Below are 19,183 nucleotides of genomic sequence, written 5' to 3' on the forward strand. Positions count from 1 at the left end.
TCTAACGGAGAGAGTCACAGTTATTGTGCATGGAAAATTTACCAAATTATCTGAAAAGTTTTAATTAAAACTGTAAATATTGCACTTATTGTTTCAAATATAAATTAAATAAAAATAAATATAAACAAAATATTGACTTTTGAAAGAAGTGCATAAAGGTAAATAATGTGTACAATTTCGAGAAACTCCTGTTATTAGTACTGCTCGATTTAAAGTCAAACTTGAGTGCATACTGACGAGACATGGCAGTTTGTGTGGGGAGCTGGAGACGCGTAGTTGTGGAACGCTAACGTTTCTGTTCTCTTAATGCTTCAGAAAGACTTGAAATATGTCACCACTTTAACATTGCAATACAGTTTCACGAGTTCTACACATAGCATCTTAGCAAAACAGTTGGCAGCAATAGCTAGAACATTTTAATTGTAATAAAGACAAATGACGCCCTAAACCTACAATGGACAGCTTGCTTCTCTGCAGTTCAGCCAGTGAAAGTATAAATAAATAAAGTAAATAAACGAAACACTTTTATCTTCACTACTGTAGTAAACGGCTTGGGTGGAATGTCCTCTAGGGAGTAAAATGTCCTTGTTTTACACAAATACTAAACATGTCAAAGTTGAATGTTTCATAGGCCACTTTTTGCAGATGCCTACTGTGACCTGTGGGTTTGATTAGTTTTCATGTTTAAAAATATATGGAGAAAAGAATGTTTTGCATACGGATGGTTCTGTGGTGCTCACAACGGAGGCTGTGGAAAACTGAGAATGTCCGAAAGGACACATAGGGAAGGATGTTGTTTCAGTCGTTCTGCTCTGAAGCTCACAGCAGAAGGCTCAAGATGAATAAATGACTACTACCCATAGCTGGCCTTACATGGTTTAAGACAAATAACCACCTTTACAAATTTTAATACATCCTACTTTTGGTCAAACCTCTTGATTAAACCATTACAAATTTTAATACATCCTACTTTTGGTCAAACCTCTTGATTAAACCATTTGTACTAACAAAGCAGCTTTTGTATGCAATACTCTTTTCTTAGACTTTATCAGAGGGGAGGAGAGTGAAGGACAGCTGAGAGTGTAGTGGTTATATCTGCTGTCTCTGAACCTAAAGGTTATAGGTTCAATCCCCACTTTAGGCTGTAGTAGGTGTGAACAAGCTACTTACTCTAAATTGCTCCAGCAAAAATTCCCCAGGTAGATAAATAATTGTAAGTGGCTCAATGTAGGGAGTCATTCTGGAGAAAAGTGTTAGCTAAATAAATAAACCCACTGTTTACTTAGACTTTATCATACTCAAGTAGCTGTGCATGTTAACAAAGCTTTACCCAGTAGTGTGCTGATCATCTATCTGTCAGTCAGACACTGTTTCAGTTCTCAAGAGACACAGTACGAACACAGATTGCATTTCAAGACAACAGTGATATGGCACAATTTGTTTACTAATTTTTATATGTGTTCGTGCTGTGTTTCATTATCAATAAGCAGCTGTACTGTATACCAAATGCTACTGAAGCCAGTGCTTTTAAATTCTGTTCATTCCATTATACCATTTCCTTAATATTAAAAAGTTTGTAAAATTATGTAAGATATTTGATATTTAAATTTAATTGTTTAATACATATTAATATTAATTATATATTATTAATATTTATACAAAATACTAAGCCTTCCATCTCAATTCATTATGTTTTTCAATGTATCATGTCTATATTTTCGCACATGTATTTTCTCATATATACATTATTTACGGGGGCGCGGTGGTGCTGTGGGTTGGACCGGGTCCTGCTCTCCGGTGTTTCTGGGGCTCGAGTCCTGCATGGGGTGCCTTGCGACAGACTGGCGTCTCGTCCTGGGTGTGTCCCCTCCCCCTTCAGCCTTATGCCCTGAGCTGCTGGGTTAGACTCCGGCTCCCTGTGACCACGTATGGGACAAGCAGTTCAGAAAGTGTGTGTACATTATTTATATATATTTTCTCATATGTATACTGTAAGAAGAGTTGTACAAATTGGATATTTAATAAATACCAGTGAGTATCCTTAGCCTTATGGAGACTACCTTGACGTTCTTCAATTACAAGTTGTTCATGACATGATCATAACTCAATGACATTTCAGGTGGTCCCCGACTTTCAATGGGGTTATGTTCCACGAAACCCATCGTAAGTTGAAAATATTCTAAGTCAAAAATGCATTTACTGCTACTAATACACACCTCTGCATGACAGACTGAGAGATTTCCCAGCATCGTGAGAGAGTATTGCACGTGTAAAAATCAGAATTCGAAATACGGTTTCTATGAATGTCTGTTGCCAGCTCATCATCGTGAAGCCGAAAAAATCGTAAATTGAACCATCAGAAATCAGGGACCACTCGTACTGTGTTTCATATAAGCAGAGTACAGGGTACTGTGTAATTTTTTAATTGCAGATTTTTCCCCTCAGTCTGGTGTTTTTTCAAGCCAGATCACATCTCTGCTGTTCACACTAAGTTGCCTGAATAGACAGTGTTTTGCATGTAACAACTCTGTCAACCTGAGCAATTCTCTTTCTGAGAGCAAACCTGCCCCTCAGTCATCTTGTTGACACTCTGGCTTCCTTTACACATGGAAGCTAGTACAAGCAGGGAGGTGTGGTGGTGCAATGGGTTTGGCCAGGTTGTCCTTTCCAGTGGGTCTGGGGTTCAAGTCCCCCTTGGGGTGCCTTGCAATGGACTGGCATCCCATCCTGGGTGTGTTCCCCCCTGCTCCAACCTTGCACCCTGTGCTGATAGGTTAGGCTCCAGTTTACCATCATCCTGCTTGGGACAAGTAGTTTCAGACTGTGTGTGTGAGAATTATTACATGCTTTCATACACCTCTTTCATGTCAGTCTGGCCTAACCAGCTGTCCTTGAATTAGGCCCTTGCTTCAAATCACTGTGTTCCACATTCCCTGTCTCCACTTCTCTCTAAGACTAATTACAAAGCCATTTTGTATGGAGATTATATACACACACACACACACACACACACACACACACACACACACACACACACACACACACACAGACAGACATTTTCAGAACCGCTTATCCCATACGGGGTCACGGGGAACCAGAGCCTACCCGGCAACACAGGGCATAAGGCCAGAGGGGGAGGGGACACACCCAGGACGGGACACCAGTCCGTCGCAAGGCACCCCAAGCGGGACTCGAACCCCAGACCCACTGGAGAGCAGGACCCGGTCCAACCCACTGCGCCACCGCACCCCCCTTGGAGATTAAATATCCATATTTTATATTTTTCATTACTATAACTCTTCAGTAGTCTCATACTGTATTGGAGGTGAGATGGGAAGCTGTTTTTTGACTACCTTTACCACGATGTTCAGTCTGTATTTTTAAAGTAGCAAATTAAAAAAAAACAATCACTAATACTGAAGGAAGCTCTTTGAGAATAATTTAATATATTCTTCTTCTTCTTCTTCTTCTTCTTCTTCTTCTTCTTCTTCTTCACCATCTTATTATTATTAGTATTATTATTAGTATTATTATTATTATTAGTAGTAGTAGTAGTAGTAGTAATAGTATTAACATTGTCATCATTCTTATTATTTTTATCATCATCATCAGCAATGTTGTATGTATTCATTTATCAGTAATAACTTCCAAAGTGGGGTCGTGATGGTCCAGCTCCAAGAAACATAGGGCAAAGGCAGGGTACACCCCTAATGGTGTGTCAGTCCATCCAAGGGAAATCACACACGCTCAAACACTCACGCTTCACACACTGCAGGCAGTTTGGAGTCACATGTTTACCTGAGTCACAAGTCTTTGGGCTGTGAGAGGAAATCAGAGCAACAGGAGGAAGCCACACAAACCTGGAGAGAACATGAACATTGGACTGAGACTGGTTCAAACCCAACTACCAAACAAACAACCCTTGTATGTTTATTTCTATCATAATTTTTATTGGTGACAGAATGAAGGTTATTCATAAGGAGTGCTGCTCTGGTTTGTATCTTGTAACACTTCTGTGGAAGATGACAAACTCACGTACACATCTCTCTGAGTAACGGGCTTTGTGCAACACTGTGTGCTGGAACTGCAGGGATCTCTTCTCTTTCACCCCTGTTCCTATTTTGTGTCTTTCTTGCAGTCCAGTCACATGATGTGGTGGGCTGACCGTATATCACAGTGACTTTGTTTGCCCAGGGCTTTGTGTGCTGATGAGCTGCAAGAGCTTCAGAAATAAACCACACCAGCAGAATACATGGATACAGTGGTGCACACGACCGTCCCGGAGTTCAGATAGGCTCAAAGGAGAGAGATAAAACAGGGGAACTCTGCTTAACAGTTTAAGACATAATCCAGTTCACATGTGGGAACATTACAATGTTTCAGCATCCTAGTTTTCTTCATATTCTGTGCAAAATATGTCTCTCCTGGATTTCAATGGCACTCAGTCTTATTCATAAACACAACACAATGTCAGCTGTAAATCCCACACAACACCAGCCTTGAAACAGCATAAACTATTGACCACCAAATTTATACATGCTCGTAACAATCACATCCCAATCCTTGTTGCGAGAGATGGTGTTTAAGAACCTGAAGGAAAATGGCCTGAACATAAATTCATCTTTAGCAAAACAAAAAAGGGAAACATGACTATGATGGGGTACATGATGTCTTTTTTATTGGCAAAACGTTCCTGGGTCTCTCCCCAGGATGGGCTCTTATATTTTTGGGCAAGTTAGTTTTCTTTTTCCAGTATCATATTTAACTGCATAAATAGACAAGGTGTAAAAGAAATGAAATGTTTAATTAGCAAAAAGACAAAAGCTGCGCATACATCTGCTCAACAGCTTTACTGACACACACTTGAATACAACTGGAGTACAAGTAGAGTTGTAGCGATGCATGATGAACAGTTACCTCAAGTGGTCGTTACTGAGAGCAAGGGAAAGTACAAAAACAGTAGACAGAGACTATTCCTGTACATACAGTATCTGCTCAGCAATATGGGTTCAAGCCTAGATGATGTACTACTGTTGTACCTGTTTTACAGGGCTACAAAAAAATCTTCTGCAGATTACACAATTTCTCTTGTGGAAAAATAAAAAACACAAATACTTTGATAAATTTGATAAATACAAATAAACAATATAAACACCATTCTGTAATTTCTAAATGTAGATTTGTTTAAATGTTTTGAAAATAACGTAGATGAGAATTCTTTCCATTCATTCAGGTATGTTCATCACCTTCGTTCCCCAATGTGAAGCAATAGACCACTTTGATACACGAGCTACAGAAATCATTGGAAAGTCTCAACCTGAAATGATGTGAAGGGCCCTAGAAATAGGGCACTTGGCTCTGTTGAGAAGGCGCAACTTTATATCGATGACTGTCTTTTTCATGACCTGTTATCCACTCATCAGTTCACGACCACAGACACTAGACCCCACTTACACATGTAAACAAATGAGAGACTAGAGCAAAAATGACAGATTCCCTTTCTCATGCTGCTCTTCTGCCGAGTCTACATCTTTCACTTCCTGACAAGCTCCAGCTGTTGTTTGTCCACTCTCTTGGAAAGTGAGTTGACTATGGTGTGTACAAATGTTCCGGCCTCGCCTTCCAGAGTGAGATCATCGCTATAGCCGCAGTAGCCGGTGTCCTCCGAGGAGGCCCTGTAGTGGCACCGGCTGCAAAGGAACCGTTGGAAGGCATGTGCCAGCGCCCCTCGCAGCTCGCGGCAGCGTAGGGCATAGAGCAGCGGGTTGACGGCGGAGTTCACCAGGCAAAGCGTGCTGCAAAAAGCGAAGGCGCGTTGGTGGGCATGTGTCAGGCAGAAGGAGACGTCAGCCAGCATGAAGGACAGCACAGGCAGCCAGCACCCTACTAAGATGAGGAGGATGAGGCCTAGCATGCGGGCCACTCTGATATCCATGCGCATGCGCGCCTGGCCACTTGGCCCTGTCATATGGGTCGCCATAGAAGCTTCATGCCGGTGTGCCTTCCAAAGAATGAGCGCATAGGCACCCAGGATGATTGCCAGCAGAACCAGGATTAAGATCGTCCAGCAGGTCATATAAAGATGGTTGACGTAAGGGAAGAGGCGGGAGCAGGGTGGGGTCAGCTCAGTTTGGCACGTCCATCCCATTAGAGGTAGGAAGGAGACCAGGAAGACGGTGGCCCACAGTGCCGTCAGGCAGCCCAGGGCACGCCGGCGGGTCAGTACTGCCTTGTACTCGGAGGCCCGGTGGATGCAGATGTAGCGGTCCATTGCTGTTAGGAGCAGGCTGCCTACAGAGCCACTGAAAGCCAGGGTGACGCCGCCCAGCTTGAAGAGGTAAGCAATCTGTTGGTCATGCCGCTGGTACAGGTGGAAGTCCAGGAAGCTGATGGTGAAGAAACAGCTTGCAAAGACATCGGCCAGGGCCAGGCTACCAATGAATAGGTAGGACGGGCGTCGTCGCAGAGCGGGGGTTATCCCAATGAGCAACAGCACTAGCATGTTCTCTAGAAAAGTGACAGGACCTGCCAAGTAACAGATGGAACTGATGGCTTTTTTCTCCATGTCACTCAGGACCATGTAGCACTCCAGTTGTGAGCAGTTGAACAAGTCACATTGGTTGTGCCTAGGGGGTGGCAGGCAACTACTGTTACAGTGTGGGCCTGTGGGTTCAGTGGGGTAGGACTGATCCTGCTCTGCCATTGCTTCCCGTAGAGCGAGCACTAGGCTCCACAGTCCGTGGGCCTGCAGAGGAACTAAGATCAGGCTAGTTGTTCATGAGCCCTGAAAGATAAAAAGTCCATCAGGTTAGCAGGTGTCTTGTCAGTTCCATTCATCTGAGCTCCCACACTTGTACATCTTTCAATACTGAAGTCAAGTAAATGTAATGTATGGGATAGAAGTTTTATTGAAACGTCTCATTATAGCGATTGTATCTGACTGGTTTTTTTCCTACGCTTGTGGATGCTGACCATCAGGCCACAATCCCCACAATTGCCACAAAACACATGGAAGTAGGGTTTACTTTTTCAGACCACCAGATGGCATCAGTAGCACTGTTAGATTTGCTGTCCAAAGCGGAATGGATGTTGTTTTTGACACAACTGTTCCTCTTGAGCAGCCTGTAATACAAAGGAAGTACACAACTAAAACATAACCCATTCTGCTTGAGAGAAGTGAAATGTTTCTGGGGATGGAGACAGTCTGAATGTGAACCTTGAAATGTGAAAAGTGAAGTCTTATTCCTCCCTCTTCTGCTTCCCCATCTAAAATAGAGCCTGCCAACTCTACCAAGGTTTCCAAGGTTGACACTGCGGACACAAGGGAATCTAAGGGCCTGAGAAACAAGACAGTTACTGCTGATATGAAAAACTGAGCTGTAGGCCAAACGTTTGAGAACAGGCCACCCTGTACTGTTACTTGAACCTGATGCCGCATCCTTCACAACTTCCATGAAAACAAGCCCTTCCTCATCATCAGCTCCTCTCACCTGTTAGTCTGAAACCTGATTCAGAATAGGGATTTTCGATGAAACTCCCTGCTTTAGCCTCATGGTGTCAAATTCATATGAAACTTGGCTTTTTCATATATTCCAACGTGGTAAGGGGAGTGGACAATGACGAAAGAAGTGTAAATTATGTTGAAACGTTTAAAACCATTAGACATGTTGGAACTGATCCTTTTAGACAGTTCCAGGTTTTTTGGAGCTTGAATAATAAGGCACAAATAATCATAAAAATGTCTAATTATACTTCTACAGAGTCTCTCCAGATGTTCCCTCATTGCTGATTGCCGTGGGGCTCTGTCCACTGTGCTTGTATACACTCACCTTTATCGACTTCATCCTGTAAGAGAGACCATCCACAGAATAGCTTGGTTTTCCAGAAACTCCCATGATAGACAAAGAAAAGTAAACCTCCTCCGGACCCACTTCGCCCGTGATCTCTTAAGTTCATGTAAGATGTAAATGTTCATGTACTATAACTTTAAAATCACACACACACACCTTCTGAACCACTTGTCCTATACGGGGGTCGCAGGGAACCGGAGCCTAACCCAGCAACACAGGGCATAAGGCTGGAAGGGGGAGGGGACACACCCAGGATGGGACACCAGTCCCTCACAAGGCATCCTAAGTGGGATTTGAACCCCAGACCCACTGGAGAGCAGGACCCAGTCCAACCCACTGCACCACTGCACCCCCTAACTTTGAAATCATGCCTGTTAAACAATGGATAAACCTTCACGCAGCTACTCCTGTAATGTAACATAAATGTTTATATGTATCTTAAAAAAATAAATTAAAAAAATTAAAATAAATAATTTCTAAGAAGGTGATCAGGAATCGTCGATATTCTGATAAAGTTTTATGCAGCTACTCGTGTGGTGAACATTGGTTCATATAGTGGAAAGAAACAAACTAACTGTACTTTAGAATCACACGTCTCCATCTAAGTGTCTCTTTCTCCTAATGTAATCTACAAGTTGTATTTTCTATGAGATGTACGTCACTTTGGAGAAAAGCATCCGCTAAATGAATACATGTAAATATAAAGACAACAAAGGGGGCGCGGTGGCACAGTGGGTTGGACTGGGTCCTGCTCTCCGGTGGGTCTGGGGTTTGATTCCCGCTTGGGGTGCCTTGCGACGGACTGGCGTCCCATCCTGGGTGTGTCCCCTCCCCCTCCGGCCTTACGCCCTGTGTTGCCGGGTGGGCTCCGTGACCCCATATGGGACAAGCGGTTCAGAAAATGTGTGTGTAAAGGCAACAAGAAATATATAAAGGAGTAAAAAAAAAAGACATAAAAGAACACCATGCAATGAATAATCTAAGAAAAAGTAAAGAATAATTAAAAGTAAATAGTAATGATGTGACAAACAACACCAGTGGTGTGGAGAGAATGGATTACATTTACATTTATTCATTTAGCAGACGCTTTTCTCCAAAGCGACGTAAATCTCATGGAAAGTACAGTTTGTGCATCACATTAGGAGAAAGACACATAGCTGCAGATGTGTGATTCTTAAGTACAGATAGTTTGTTTCTTTCTACCATATGAACCAATGTTCATCACACAAGTAGCTGCATAAAACTCAGAATAGCAACAATTCCTGATCACCTTCTTAGTTTTTTTTTTTTTTTTGGGACACACAAACATTTATGTACATTACAGGAGTAGCTGTGTAAAGGATTGATCCGGATCCGGACATGATCATAAAGTTACGGTGCATGAATTTACACCTTACATGAGTTTAAGAGATGATAGGCGAAGTGAGTCTGGAAGAGATGAGTATTAAGACCCTTTTTAAATGTGGGCAGAGATTCAGCAGTTCTGAGTAAGAGGGGGAGGTCGTTCCACCACAACAGAGCCAGACCCGAGAACCTCCGTGCTTTACAGAGACTAGTCTACAGACTACAAAGGTAATAAAGTATACATAACATACATAACAATGGCACTGAACTGATGTCATCACTGTTTTTCAGTCTTCAGAAGTTGGTAAAATAATGAACTTCTCTTGAATGAAATCACTGTGTATATTCAACACCTACACAGTGACAAAATAATGCAGAAGTGTCATATACTACGAATGTTGTGTATCATGAGTAAATCACAATAAATGATCAATCTTAAATCTTACAAATCTAAATATTACATTATAATTATACTCTACATTGCTAGAATTTACAAAATAACCTTTTAAACAGTAAAAAGTCATTTGTTTATTATTTAGCTGTATTTTTTGAGAAGAGTGCAGTGGAAAGTACGACGTGCCCCTGGGGCAATAGAGCTCTTTGCACCTCTCTACTTCAACAGTGCATTTCAGAGCACTCATCTTCGTGAGAAACAGCTCTCAGGTTAATTTTTTTTTTTCGGAGAAAACAGGTCCTAATTTGCAATCTGAGAGCAGAGTGTTTTGTCTGATCCAGTGCAAGGTCATCTGATCATCCTCTTCCATGGCTTTCTGTATGTTTTTTACATTTACATTTATTTATTTAGCCAACACTCTTCTGAAACAATAGTTTGAAATGTTTGACCTATGTAAACGGCACAGCAATATTTACTGCACTTCACTATTTGCCTTTTGGGATAAGCACGATGTACAAGGGACCTATAGCATGCGTTGGGATTGAAACCTAAGTCCTTCAAGCAGAAGGCAGCATGTCCAACCACTGCACCACCTTCTTCTTGTAATTCACATTGTCATTACACACGTAGCAGGAGGTTTCATAAAAACATGAAAAGCTAATATTTCATCACAGAGGAAGTCCATAGAACAACCGCCTTTCCTGAGCGAGGTCACGGCAAACCAGAGCCTCACCCAGCAGTACTGGGCGCATGGCTGATAGGAGAGGGGACACAAGTCTATCACAAGGCACCCCAAGCAGGGCTCGAACCCCAGACCCACTACACAGTGGGCACTGGTTGAACCCACCACGCCTCCCACAACAATGTACCTTTTTCTGCCATTCCATAAAGCCATCTATTCACTGTCCCTCTTACAGTTTTCTCCCTTTGCAACTGATCTTTGTGCATTTATGACAGTAAAACAAAAAGTCCTTATGTCTCATAGCAAAAAAATTGATTGGCCAGTTTTACATCTATAGGCATGTCGCAGATGCTTACACTCTCACATTCACCTCTCTTCTCACACACACAGGACTGTTGCAGCAGTCAACCACAGGAGGAAGGGAGGTGACCATCATTCAAAGGGCACAGAGTGGGGAACACACCCAGGACACCAGTCCATTGCAAGGCACCCCAAACAGGACTCGAACCTCAAACCCACCAGAAAGCAGGCTCCAGCCAAACCCACTACGCCACCGCACCCCAAGAGAAATATCTCACATGTAAAAACTTACAGTATTTTATGCAATTATACTTAGCTGGGTAAAAGTGGATAGAAAGAAAGGAGCAATTCCAAAAACTCACAGTTTAGATGCACTCTAGAGAAAGTAAAGGGGGCACTGATGCTTTTATCGAGAAGCACACTGACCACTTTGGAGATGCCAGCTGCCAAACGCACTCAAGGAGAAACAGAGACAGTGTGTGTTCACACATATGCTCCATGTCCCCTTCCCACTTCCTCATCTGATTGCTGTAACAAGTACTTTCAACACTTGGTCAAAAAGTGTTAAAAGTAAAGGCAAATCAAAGAGACTTGCAACAACCCTGCACTTTTACAAGTGCCCTAATGCTCAAGCATGACTTTGCCGTTACACTGCCTAAACCTTGACAATTACCACTATTACACACTTTCTGCAGCAATGGAGAATGAGGTAAATGCAAAATGTTTTATATTTAACTGAAGCTTTTCTCCAAATAAACTTATAATGTTAAGGTTACAATTACAAGCTTACAGCTATTTACCCATTTATACAGCTGGGTAATTTTTTTACTAGAGCTATTTAGGGTAATTACCTTACGGAAGGGTACTACAGCCTGGGATCAAACTGCAGCCTTTGAATCCAGAGACAGTAGCACTAACCACTACACTACCAGCTTTTTTTTATTTTGAAAATCATATACGCATGTTTCATATGGACTAAGTCTAATGATACTGTCAGCATACTGAGTGGCATCCTCTCCACTTTGACTGCTCTTACAGGTATGTTGAGGGTTCTGAAGGTCCTGGGATCAAATTCCACTCCACAGTAACCTTGATCAAGGTACTTACCCTGAGCTGATCCTGCTGTACATACACACACACGCACTGTCTGAAACCGCTTGTCTCGAGCAGGGTTGCGGCGAACCGGAGCCTTAAGCAGCAACCGAGGGCACAAGAGACACACCCAGTATTGGGTGCCAATCTGTCTCAAGGCACCCCAAGCAGGACTCGAACCCCAAACCCACTAGAAAGCATGACCCAGCCAAACCCACTGCCCTGCTGCATTCCCCTCAATCCTGCTGTATAAATGAGTAAATAACTGTAAAGGGGATTATCTCATATTACAAATCCCCTTGAACAGATACAGGTTAGTAATAATAACAATAATAGCAACAGTATTGCTTGACTCATACAGATGCTATAGTTCTAGGCAGGTAATTCAGTGACCGTGTGTGCAGAGAAGCTGCCACTTGTTGGAATTGTTAAGCTTTTAGAGGAGGGTCAAATCCACCCCACGTGTGTGGAGAGTACAGCATGACATTCCCTACTCTAAAGGATGTAAAATAACTTACATATTCCATCATTACAGGAAGAAAAAACCTAAAATTCCCTCAAATTACTTTATTGAAGGACTTGGTAACAAAGTCTCATATAAAAAAAAAAATGCAGAGTTTTCAAAGATCCAGAAAAATCAGTGTGAAAACTGAAAAGTTTTCCCTTGGCCAGATGAGGACCAAATCGTAGCTTTGTAAATCCAACCGCTTTGTCACAGTAAATAAAAGCTTTATAATATAGATGTCCTTTGAGTTATTCATGACTAGGTACTGTAAAACTCTCTGATAAAACTATAATGATTTAAAAATTCACTCTAAGGCTTGTATTTATTTATTCATGCCATTCTCATCAAAATGCATGTCCTATACAAGGTCATTGTGTTCTGCACCTTGTCCTGGAAACACAGGGTGTGTGAACAACTTGGATGGGATGCCAGTGCTTTGCATCACTTTTATTATTTTTATTGTTTCTGTTCAACATTAAAATTACATTCAGTTAATTTCAACATTAAAATTAAATTTGTTTAGATTTAATTTATTAAATCAGTTTAGATGCACTCTAGAGACAGTAAAGGCCTGCTTCAACATACACATACTTCTACATAGGTTGACTTTGAAAAGCTCTTTAATACTGTATGTGTTAAAATGATGACAACTTAAGGTGAAACAAGAATGAGGAGGATGGGAGGAAACCAGAGCAACCAGAGGATAGTCATAATACGAATATTTTGTTCTTTGACAGTGAAGAATGCTCAAAATGAAAAAGAAAAAAACTAGCATATCTATAAATTAGTGTAAAATAATGAAGAATACCCTTATATGTGCCAGTCCTCAAGGTCTTCAAATCTTCATTAATCACATCAAACTTATTCAATAAATTCAAAATTAACAGTCATACTGTAACTAAAGAATCTGATAGATTTAACTGCTAAAGTAAAATAGTGTTGTGCCTTGTTTTTTGAATTTTTAGATTATGATGCTAGGGGGTGTGGTGGCGCAGTGGGTTGGACCAGGGTTCTGCTCTCTGGTGGGTCTGGGGTTCAAGTCCTGCTTGGGGTGCCTTGTGATGGACTGACATCCTGTGCTGGGTGTGTCCCCTCCCCTGCTGGCCTTATGCCCTGTGTTGCTGGGTTAGGCTCTGGTTCTCTGTGACCCTGTATGGGACAAGCAGTTCTGAAAATGTGTGTGTGTGTGATTATGATGCTATTGAGTTGATATGTTAAAAACTGAATCTCATTAAACCAGCTAGCAATGGAATTGTCACTAGTAAGCATGGAGTTCTGAGTTTATTATAGGTGTGGCTCACCAAATTTCTGCACTTTGTCTGCTCATCATCATGTCAGAGCCGGAAGATATAAACATCGGTAGTTTTCTGTTTCAGGCCTGCTCTCTGGTGGGTCTGGGGTTTGAGTCCTGCTTGGGGTGCCTTGCAGCGAACTGGCGTCCCGTCTAGGGTGTGTCCCCTCCCCCTCCGCCCTTGCACCCTGTGTTGCGGGGTTAGGCTCCGATTCACTGTGACCCTACTTTGGATAAGCGGTTGTAAATATTGTGGGTGTGTGTGAGTTTTCTATTTCTCCACTGTCATTTCCTCAGACTTACAGGAACAGATACGCAGCAACATGAACAAATTTTCAGTCATTATTTTCTAAGTGACCTAGGAACCCTTTTATGGATGTACAGCTGACATCTAAATACTGGTTACATTTACAACACTGGAAGGTACGGTGGCGTAACAGATAGCACTGCCACCTCACAGCATCTTGGGTTTGAATTTGACTCAGACTGCATAGACTTTACATGTTATCCCTGTGTCTGTGTGGTTTTCCTCTGGTTGCTCTGGTTTCCTCCCATCCTCCAAAAGATATGTAGTTCAGGTGAATTAGTGACTCTAAATTGCCTTAAGTGGGTGAAGTGGAAGGGGGTGTGGTGGTGCAGTGGGTTGGATTGGGTCCTACTCTCCGGTGGGTCTGGGGTTCAAGTCCTGTTTGGGGTGCTTTATGACGGACTGGCATCCCGTCCTGGGTGTGTCCCCTCCAGCCTTATGCCTTGGGTTGCCGGGTTAGGCTCCGGCTCCCCGTGACCCTGTATGGGACAAGTGGTTCAGAAAGTGTGTGTGTGTGTGTGTGTGTGTGTGAAGTGGTGCATAACTGTGTGTGCAGTTACCCTGCAATTGACTGCTGTGCCCACCTTGCACCCAGTGGTTCCAGGATAGGTTCTGGACCACCAGGGGAAGTGGTTTGTAAAAGTGAGTGAGTAACTTGCAACAGTTTTCTTGCTCTCTAGACAAAATGATGCCAATTGCCTCCAGCCAATCCAAGACCCCAATAACAGTTATTATTTCTATTTAATACTAATTTTCTTTCAGTTTCTATAAAAGTCCCATCGGTGTGAGTTCATGACTTAACTGGGATGATAATTTGCTTTTTCTGATCCCAGAGGGTAAATATACAAATCAATAGTGCAGCACAGTATGTCCAATAAACTCTCATAAAAGGACATTGACAGATGTCAAGTAGAAGTTCTTGACTGTCTTTTATGGCCTCCTTAACAACATATGGGAAACAGAGGAGCTGAATTTCTTGGTTTTTCTTACAGTTATTAATTTAAGTGAAGTTTTTCTACAAAGCAACTTACAATGTTAAGGTTATAATTACTGTAGTTAAACACTTAAAGTTATTTACCCATTTAAAGAGCTGGGTAATGTTAGAGGAGCAATTTGGGGTAAGTAGAGAGAGACTGAACTTGTGACCTTTGGGACTAAGGGTAGTGGCACTAACCATTACACCACCAGCTGTCCTGTTGTCACGCCCGCCAACTCAGTAACAAGCAACACCGGCAGCTGATCAGGTATCTTATGACCATAACACAACAGGTTTGTCATGAAAGCTCTTCAGAAAGATTGACAGTTTTATCCCTTTTTGCAGCTGGAGACATTTAGTCTCGACTTGTTCAAGATTTTAACACCTGAGTTTCCTTTGGGATTTGAATCAACAATGTTATGACCTTAACCACTAAGAGGGCTGTTGCTTTACTAAGACATAACACAGAAATACTAAAGAAGATTCTGGAAATAAGACAGTTGTAGCTGACCAGCCTCATTCAGAAGCTCCTGAGACTTTTGTAAAACATAAAAAAAACATGACCTGTTGTATGTGGGACTGAACACTGTTGAAGCAGTATTGAGAAAGATGTATAATGATTCTAGAAGCATGCTATACTGGCATCCCGTTCATTCCCATCCCCTCCCTGCCTTGCGCCCAATGTTTCTGGATAGGTTCTGGATCACCGCAACTCTGCTCAAGACAAGTGGTTATTGAAATTGGATGGACTCACGGATGGACTGACAGATGGATGGATGCACACTATAATCTAAAACAATTCTGTTTGTTGGCACAACATGGTTAGGTAAGGAACATTGGAACATTACTCAGTCACAGACTGCAGTCCTCCAAAGTACAATGGGAATGTGTTGCTTCCCAGTTGTATCCCTGTATGTTTCCACACTCCATGTCAGATAAGTTTTCCTAAGCAGTGAAGCCCTGTTCATAGACAAAGCAAAAGAATCAGTAACAATGTTTGTTTTGCTGTTGCTATGAATTCTTGTTATATTTTTTTAATGCCTACATTTACATAACAAAAAAACCCTATAAAGCACAGTCTTTAATGTGTGAAATAAAAATCAATCCTTGAGAACCTTGGAATGAAGTCATACCTTTAAAACACAAATAGGTCAAAAAAGTGGCTTTTTGTCTCCTGCGTCCTTTTTATGCCAATAGGTACAAATAAGGCTCTCCTTGAATAGGCGACAGTATCATTGCCTGTTTTTACCATGTCTAGATCTCTTATAATTTATTAGCTGTCAAGAAAGTCTACAAAGCAGGACTTCAGAGACTGTTCACCATCAGTATTACTAGTATTTCCCTCTTTTTATTAAAATGAAAACAAATGCAGCGACAGTAGAAATGAGAAGCAGGTGCAGCTGGATGAGAACATTATTGACACCCACTGCACTGGCGGAAAAAATACTTAGGTGCTCTCCCTTCTTTATTAAAGGCCACCGTGTAAGCGGCACTGCCAATATAGTGTAAAATAAGTAAAGTAACAGGCAAAGGTTGTGACAGATTGTACTGTATTTATTGATTCTTCTTTCCATTGATGATTCCAGATGAAAGGAATGATCATCACAGCCATCTCACATGACTACTATTAAGATAGCTGCCTTTTGTATAAAAAATCTGTAAAAAGCAGGTACAGCATAGCAGACAAATGGGCCACTGCTGGTGTTAAAGATGAGATGAAACAATAAATATACCTGAGCGTGTACGCTGTACAAGATATTTTTAAAGGCCAAAAGCAGTATTCTCAGTGACGACAAACTGAAAATTGTATATTTGTGATAGAAAGTCTGTGCAATTGACCATTAAAGTATACTGTGCATTCAGAAAGTATCCTTTACTTTTTTCACATTTTTTCAAATTCTACAGCCTTATGCTAAAATCATTCAAATTAATTTTTTTCACCCTCATCAGTCTATACTCATACACACACTGTCTCAAACCGCTTGTCCCAAACAGGATCGCGGCAACACAGGGCGCAAGGCTGGAGGGGGAGGGGAGACACCCAGGATGGGACGTCAGTCTGTCACAAGGCACCCCAAACAGGACTTGAACCCCAGACACCCCCCCACGCCCTGTGCCCCCCTGCCAGTCTATACTCAATATCCCATGATCACTTCCAAAAGGACAATGATCCTACACACAAAGCAAAGACAACACAGGAGTGGTTTAGCGACAACTCTGTGAATGTCCTTGAGTGGCCCGGCCAAAACTCAGACTTGAACCTAATCAAACATCTCTGGAGAGACCTGAAAATAGTTGTCTGCCGATGGTCCCCATCTACCTGACAGAGCTTAAGAGGATCTGCAGAGAAGAATGGCAGAAAATCCCCAAATCCAGGTGTGGAGTTTTTTATTTTTAATAAATTTGCAAAAATTTCTAAAATACTGTTTTCTCTTTATCGTTATGGGTTAGTAAGTGTAGACTGAGGGGGAGGAAATTAATTTAAACAGCAACATAAAAAAGTGAAAAAAGTGAAGGGGTCTGAATACTTTCTGAATGCACAGTAATTCTTGACATTTCATAATAAACTATGAATCTAAGAAAGCATATAATATACCAAATGAAAACCAGCATTTACAACAGAATTATAAACATATACACAAATATAACAACAGATGGGAAACATTAACCAGATAAAGCTGAAAATAGACCAATTTCGTGGTTACAAATTGTGAAACATCCTGACAACTGTCTTAAAATTCAGCTCAGAAGGTAGGGAATAATGCAAAAATCCTGCCAGTTTTCCCATACATAACTTGAAGACTTTCCATATTTTCACTACACAAAAATTAAAATCCCACAACCTGAATAAATTTGATATAATTATGTGACGAATTCATAAAAAAACCCTAAAACTAAAATAGGAACTTAAGGCAAGATGAAATAAATCCAAGAGTAACTAATTTTGTTGCTGCTGAACTAGGCACCTGAGTAAGTTTCACTGATTTACCACTCAGGGAGTGAACAACACTTTAGTGGAGTGAACCTGTCACTCATATATGGCACAGTAACATTTAGAGAATCTGACACATCCCCTTTTCAGACCTTTCTGAAAATGACTGATCACTATCTACACATCAGTGCAGCAAGATTTGAGAAAATACATTTTCTTTTGCATATATATTTATCTGAAATTTTTAATAACAGCCTTAATTTCACAAATCACCCATTTTTTAGAAATGAGCAACTTCAGATAGATTTATATGCTTTCCGCAAAGTTAATTTGTGGAGAACTACGCTTTCTGGCTTACCTGCACGCTTGCCTTTGAGTTTATCTGCGTCTCAGCACCTGCTGCCTGCTTTGGCTGCCACATCGCATAGCTCCTCGTTCTCATCTTCATCCAGTGACCAGCAGCACTACAGCATGCTGCCACTTATTTCTTCATACATCAAAAAAAAAAAGAAAAAAAAAACCCATCCAGCTCTCATGTACACAGCTGGAGCTCAACTGGCTTAGAGAGTGTGTGTGTGAGTGTGAGACACAGAAAGAGAGGGAGGCAGAGTGAGACTGAGAGAGAGGGGGTGAGAAAAACAAAGAGAGAGACTGAGTAAGGGGAAGAAAGAAATGGAAAGAGAGGAACACAGGACAGTGAAATAAGGGACCTTATTCAGAACCTCTGACCATTAAAGCTTCCTGCTGCCCTATACAATCTGTTTATCCACTATGCATTCATATGCAATATGCATATATACTTAGAGGTGGTGACATTTAATAATAAGTTAACCCTTTCTAAGATCTGAACACCTTACTAACATCAGAAATGCTGGTAAGAAACCACTTGTTTTTAAGTCAAGCTAAATATCAGGGATGACTGGTAGCTCAGTGGTTAGAGCTACTGCATTTGAAACCAAAGGCAAGGTACTTACTCTAAAGTGTAGCATAAACAGGTGAATACTTGTAACCTTAACATTATAAGTTGCTTTGGAGAAAAGCATCAGTCTGTCTGAAAAAATACATTTGTATTATTAACTGCAGTTATAGCCAAAAACATTTGCACCCTTGCACTTCTTACAACAATGACTCACAATTTTCCCCAAAGATAAGTTTAAATTGAACGCAAGTATTTGGGCTCCACAATTATTTATTTCACTTTTAATGTTACTGAGGGGTGTGGTGGCGCAGTGGGTTGGACTACAGTCCTGCTCTCCAGTGGGTCTGGGGTTCGAGTCCCGCTTGGGGTGCCTTGCGACGGACTGGCGTCCTGTCCTGGGTGTGTCCCCTCCCCCTCCGGCCTTACGCCCTGTGTTACCGGGTAGGCTCCGTGACCCCGTATGGGACAAGCGGTTCTGAAAATGTGTGTGTGTTACTGAATCTTTTTTGGTTCAGAATATATATATCCTTAGAAATTAGAAAATAAAAATGAAAAGTATAGTCAAATCATTGACCGCCCAGACTCAGCATT

The 19,183-nt window shown here is 41.5% G+C and overlaps 1 protein-coding gene across 2 annotated transcripts; it reads right to left on the minus strand.

Moving 5' to 3' along the window:
* Positions 1–5,359: 5,359 nt before the first annotated feature.
* On the minus strand, positions 5,360–18,241 carry cnr2 (cannabinoid receptor 2). Of its 2 annotated transcripts, none has more exons than XM_018726951.2 (2): positions 18,032–18,241; positions 5,360–6,784 (listed from the first exon to the last, which is right to left on the minus strand). In XM_018726951.2, exon 2 carries the CDS (start codon positions 6,701–6,703, stop codon positions 5,534–5,536), a length of 1,170 nt encoding a protein of 389 aa, XP_018582467.2. In that variant the 5' UTR covers positions 6,704–6,784; positions 18,032–18,241; the 3' UTR covers positions 5,360–5,533. The 2 variants fall into 2 exon arrangements, with proteins under 2 accessions (XP_018582467.2, XP_018582466.2); XM_018726950.2 differs by lacking the exon at positions 18,032–18,241 and adding an exon at positions 7,026–7,112.
* Positions 18,242–19,183: the final 942 nt, after the last annotated feature.

The sequence above is a fragment of the Scleropages formosus genome, chromosome 18 (genome assembly GCF_900964775.1).
Source record: "Scleropages formosus chromosome 18, fSclFor1.1, whole genome shotgun sequence".
Taxonomy (NCBI): Eukaryota; Metazoa; Chordata; class Actinopteri; order Osteoglossiformes; family Osteoglossidae; genus Scleropages; species Scleropages formosus.

Coding starts and splice junctions, on each gene's coding strand:
- cnr2 (XM_018726951.2), bottom strand. CDS start 6,703: ATGGCAGAGCAGGATCAGTCCTACCCCACTGAACCCACAGGCCCACAC.